The 5,792-nt window shown below is 58.0% G+C and overlaps 1 protein-coding gene across 1 annotated transcript; it reads right to left on the minus strand.

Annotated features, from left to right (window-relative positions):
- Window positions 1-2,490: 2,490 nt before the first annotated feature.
- Window positions 2,491-3,539, minus strand: CCDC70 (coiled-coil domain containing 70). Its single transcript, XM_028526269.2, has one exon. It carries the CDS (start codon window positions 3,290-3,292, stop codon window positions 2,630-2,632), a length of 663 nt encoding a protein of 220 aa, XP_028382070.1. The 5' UTR covers window positions 3,293-3,539; the 3' UTR covers window positions 2,491-2,629.
- Between the last annotated feature and the right edge of the window lie 2,253 nt (window positions 3,540-5,792).

A 5,792-nucleotide genomic window follows, 5' to 3' on the forward strand; every position in this document is an offset into this window, starting at 1 on the left:
CAGAATTTAGTTTGCATCAGAATGATCCAGAAAACATGTTAACAATGCGGGGGTGGCGTCCTGGTCCCAGAGGTTCAGACTCGGTAGGCGGAGCCCCGGGACGCGCCTTTCCGACAAGCATGCGCAGTGGGTCTGAGGCGTGTGCCCACGGCCTGCAGGTGTGGATGACGACCCCACGGGCAGCTCCCACTTCCCAGGACCACCCACTGCGTTTCTAAAGTGCCATCGCTCCCCCTCTGGCAGGTTCAGGTAAGAACTTCCAGGTGGGCTCCTGCTTTGGGGGAAGGTGACAATTCCTCAGGGCGAGTTCGCTGGCGAGGTTATCGGTCATGGCTACAGACGCTCTGCCTGGCACCCTCCATCTGCCACTGTGATCCTGGGGTGAAGAGGAACCGGGGGCCCAGCTCAGTGAGCAGGACCCTGAGACAGCATGGGAGACTCCCCCACCCCCACCCTGCCAGGAGGTCAAGCAGAGGAGAGGAGCTGTTCTTAGAAGTCTGCCTGTGCCTGAAGCTGCAGACCGCCCAGGAAACCTGGGGGGGGGGGGGGGGGGGGGGGCAGGGCGGGGCTCAGCGACGCCACCGGAGGCTGGGGAGAGGCCTGACTAGAAGCTTCGCTCCCGCATAGCACGCCCCACTGCCTGCCTCCACCTGCTTTACATCGTTTGGTTTGAAGACCCACACTCTCCCATTTGCTTTTGTTTGGGGCGACACCGCAGGAGGTAGCCAAATCTGCAGCTCCTGCCGCGCTGGGGTTCCTGCCACCCTGCGTGCCCCCCCCCCCCCATTCGATGGGTCTCCTTGAGGGAGGGCCCCCACCGACTCCCCCCGGAAATTGGATTCTCTGCACCAGCTTCTCGTTCCCACAGGAGCTGACTTTGCCTAGAACCCACTGGAAGCCAGCTAGCCCTGGCTGGTGTGGCTCAGTGGATTGAGTGCAGGCCTGTGAACCAAAGGGTCGCCAGTTCAGTTCTCAGTCAAGGGCACATGCCTGGGTTGTGGGCCAGATCCCCAGAAGGGGGCACGCAAGAGGCAACCACACATTGATGTTTCTCTCCCTCCTTTTGTCTAAGAATAAAATATTTTAAAAAACAAAAGAACCCCACTGGAAACTGAGGAGGTAAGGCCGGGGTGTGGTGAAGGAGCCAGCTCGTACTGCAGCTGCTGCCCAGGTCCTGGGACTCGGAGGCCCCCACACAGAACCCCTGCCTCCCCAGTGCGATGCCCGGGCACAGAGGCCTGCCAGCTCCTGTGACCGGGCGTGTTTGCTCCGCATACCTACAGGGACCTTGTCCTCTCCCCCTTCCCCAGCTTTCCTTACTGCCCCCCAAACGGCCGTGAAATCCAACGTGTGTTAAGGTTCATCCAGTTCCGATGCCATTATTGCCTGAGCTACCCTAAAGCCACATTCCCTGACCCAGGACGCAGACCATGTGAGTTCTAGTCCTGGCCCTTCCCTTTGCGACTTAGGCAGTCACTTTGCGCCTCCGTTTCCTCACCTGTACAATGGGTTTATGTGCCTTCCCTGCCAACCCACGGAGCTGTGGTGAAGGTTACATGAGTTGGCGAGCGTGAAAGTGCTTGTCGAGTAGTTAGGGGCGCACAAAGGCGAGTTAAGTCGACGTGTTAATGACGAGGAGCAGGCCCCAAGAAGAGGGAAGGCACGAGACATCGGCCCTGACCTTTCTTACCGCCCACCTTGTGGTCGTTCCCGTCCCCACGCCCGTGAAGACCTCCTAATACACTCATGCACCTTCATGTAATGTGTTGCCTTCCTGGGGCCTTTCGGTTTTAAATGACTGGAGGGAGGGAGACCCAAAGGCAGGCACTGATGATGCAGAAATGCGGGCACCATGAGACGTGCGTGAGCGGGAATGTCTGGGACAGGGACAGCTCTCGGGTCAGCGTCCCTTGAGGCCCACTGTGACTCTGCCCCCAGGGAGGGGAAGCGCTCCTGTGGACGTGCCTGGGAGCCCCCCAGCCCTGCGCCGTGCCCCCCGCTCACGCGGCACTGGGAGGGCGGGTGAGGGGGTGAGGGGGACATCGGGCACTGTGGGCCGGTGGACCATTAGAGGACTCGGCCTGTGCGTTCTAAACCGCCTTCCGGGTGAGGATGAGCTCTCAGTGGGCTGTTCCCAGTGTGGTGGGCCTTTCTAGAAAGCTGTCAGCCGCTCCTGGCCTCCCGGACCGCTCAGAGTGGAGGAGACACAGAGTGACGGGGGCGCCATGGTCACAGCCCCTTTGTCCCTGTGTATCTCTAGCTGGCATCGTCTGTGCCTCTGCTTCCCCTTGCCACCCCCCCCCCATTCTGACTTGAAGGACAGCCATAGTCTCTGTCACCCGCGCCCACACACGCCGGGCTCGCAGAGAGCTTCCCAGGGCCAAGCTCTGCAGCCAGCAATACACCCGGAGCACGGGACTACGACCTCCGAGAACCACGAAACCTGGGGAGAGCGGACCTGGCCTTTCTTGAAGAAGTTGGCTTTCCAGGTCTCTCCTGAGGACTTTATTAGATCTTTTAGAGCAAGGAGACCAGCAAGTGCCTATTTCCTCCGGCCCGTGGGGTCACCCCAGACTCGGGTCCCGATCTGGCAGAGTCTGGCCCCGCCGCGGGCCCTCGTCTCCCGTGCTCACGCCCGGCTCCGGGAGAAGGCGGGTGCCCGTGGCCCCCTCTGCACATCGCGGTGCCCGTCCTCGCCCATCTGCTCCTCAGCAGCGTGGCCACCCCCTTCCGCCCAGAACACGTTCTCCTCCCCCCAGAGGGACTTGTTGTCCTCCCACAGGGCCTTCTCCTCCTCCAGGAGGGCGCGCTCCTCGACCCACAGGGCCTTGCCTTCCTCCCAGAGAGCCTTGTCCTCCTGAAGAAGGTACAGGTCTATCTCCTGCAAGGCCTTGTCCTCCCTCCAGAAGAGACAGTGCTTCTCCCAGAAGCTCTCCTCCTCTTCGCGGAAGGACTTTTCCCTTTCCCAGAAGGCTTTCTCCTCCTCCCAGAAGGCTTCCTCCTCTTCCCAGAAAGGTCTCTCCTCTTCCCAGGAGCTCAACACCTGGTCCTGGAAAGCACGGATCTTGCCTCGGAAATGCCACATCTCCGCCCTGAAGTCTTCTATTTTCCCACGGAAGACTCTGATCTCTTCCAGGAAAGCCTTTTCCTCCTGCAGCTTGTAGGTTCCTTTCTTCCGGTGAACGTTGGGCAAGGAGCCCAGCAGTGACCGGAAGCAGCCAAGTCCTATCCGTTTGCACACCTTGAAGAGAGACATCTTCCTGCCCAGCCAGGACAGCGGGTTGGCCATCATGGACCACAGGGCCACTGGCCAAGTCCAGGTCAGCCGGTCAAAACCTAAGGGGACACACCAGAGAGAACACGTCCGTGAGTGTCACATTGCAGAGGACGAGCCCTTGAGCACGTACCATTTGATCTGGGACAATTTAACCAGCCATTTCTTTCTCTGTCCCCTTGGTAGTGTTGGAGGAACAGGCTTTGCTAGAAAAACATGCTGGGTTGTCAAGGCTTTGCACTGAAGGTGTTGATGTCATCAAGCTCCAGGCAGCTAACGTCACCGAATCTCAGGGGACAAGGGAAGTGCTTCTCAACAAGGAGAGGAGAGGATAGGAGAGGGGAGGGGAGGGGAGGAGGGAGAGAATGAGAGATCTCTTAGTCTCGCCATGTGTTTGACAGATCAGGTATCAGGACCACCCACAAAGATTGGTGACCGCAAAGGTGGGCCCAGGGATGAAAAGGGCCAGGTGTGGGAAAGCAGTTGGAGTGCAGGCAAAACAAGGGTCACGCACGCACACGCGGCTGGGGCACTCATTGCCATTCTGAGCTTTCTGCAAGTAGCTGCCTGGGTCTGGCCGAGCAGCGTGCTGTGGGGCAACACGAGTTCCTTTGGATGAGCAGGATCTCTCCTTTCTCTGTTTTCTGATTTGGGGGAGAAGGAAGGACACACAGCCAGTGCACATGTGTGTGTGTGTGTGTGTGTGTGTGTGTGTGTGGTGGAGAGAGGGTGGCTGCACTGTGGGTAGCTGGTGGCATTGCCATCCACCCAGTCACACAAGCCAGAGCCTGGAGCTTTCCCTTGACACCTTCCTCCCCCTCACCGGACTTCGGATCCATCACCCAGCCAGTGAAGATCCTTAACGATTCTTGACCCCACAGCCCCTGCTCCATTTCCTGGACCGCGGCCCTGATATAGAGTTCACTCTCCCATCTTCCCTGACACTGTGGCCCTCCGGGTGCTTCTGAGCACCGTCCCGTCCCCCCACGGCTGCTCACAACCCTTCAAAGCCCCACCGCTCGAATACCCACCCAAACGCCTTAGCAGGCCCTCTGTAACTGGCCCCCCGCTTGTCTCTCTCCCTCCTGCTACCCAGTCTCCACTCAAGGCCAGATCTAAGGTCCAGGAACAAAGGGCTGCAACATTCCGTCCTCTGGACTCGGCCGCCGTTTCCTGTGTGCACACCAGGGCGCATGCAGTGTCCTCTGTCAAGATCACCTTCCCCTCCCACGGGGGCGTGAGTTCCTGCTCTTCCTTTCCCTCTGAAGCTACCTGGGCCTCCTCGGGGCGCCCTGTCGCTGCACGGTCCCGCTGCTTACTTGTCACGTTCGACTGAAATCAGGGGTGAACCAGCCTTGCCGCCAGTCACGTTCGACTGAAATCAGGGGTGAACCAGCCTTGCCGCCATTCCTGAACCCTGATACTCAACATAAAGCTGTGCGTGTAGGAGGTAATAATGCAAACGGTTGAATCGAACTGAATTCCACTGAGTTTTGGAACTTGGATTTTCTGATGTAGTATGGTTATCTGTCTTATTCCTGCTATTTGCATAATTGTTAGTATCTCGAGCGGGGAGGTTCCTCATTCTTTGAGTGCTACCTTGCTTTCTTTTTGCTGGGGGAACAGCGGGCTGACCCTAAACCAGGGTTTGTGGAATCGAATGAGGCAACTCTGTGAACAAAGCCGCGGGGCCAACTAGGGTTGCCCGCTAGCTGTTGACAGCAGTAACCTTTCTAATTACATCAGTAATATTGTCAGGACCTGCTCCCTTATTCACCTTTTTTACGCAGGGCGGTTTACCCACAATGCCCACTTAATTCTCTCAGCCACACTGGGAGATAGGTAGTGCGTTGATTCATCCCATCATGTAACTAAGAAAACTGAGGCTTCAGGAAGTTTAACACCTGTCCAGAGAAGTACACAGATGCGCTAAGACTGCCGGAAGGTCGTGGCAAGGACCAGTGTTAACGGTCCCTACACACCAGTGCAGCCCGATACTTCAGCCACCTCCCCTGGCCTGGCCGCCGGGAACTCCTCAAGCAGGAAAGCCGTCCTCACTGCCGTTCTGTGCTGTTCTCGCTGGAGCGCTCTGCCGGCGCCTGCTTCACTGCCCCTCCCTGCCCAGGGCTCATGGCAGAGGTGCCCTCCTCTAGACCTACAGCCCCCCGCCAACTCCGCCTCAAGGTGGGACTCAGCAGAAGCCCCTCCTGCCCCACCAGGCATGTCTGACCCCCCCCCACTACGTCCAGCATCTGGCACACGTAACACGTGTTCAGTAAAACGTCAGCTGAGCCAACAGCAGTCTCCTGGGGTAGAATGTCAGGGAAAACAATTCATCCCTCAATTCTTCTCCCTAACACTGAGATGACCTTTGAGAAAGATAAGAGTGCGTTCAGTGTCAAATACGTAGTTGTGCTCTTAGATATAAAGTGCAACACAAAGTGGCAAGTGTGCGTCTACACAGATCTCAGATCACAGGTCAGAGGAACACGCTTAATCTGCAGCAGTGCCGCGCTTT

This window comes from Phyllostomus discolor, chromosome 11, assembly GCF_004126475.2.
Source record: "Phyllostomus discolor isolate MPI-MPIP mPhyDis1 chromosome 11, mPhyDis1.pri.v3, whole genome shotgun sequence".
In the NCBI taxonomy this organism is placed as follows: domain Eukaryota; kingdom Metazoa; phylum Chordata; class Mammalia; order Chiroptera; family Phyllostomidae; genus Phyllostomus; species Phyllostomus discolor.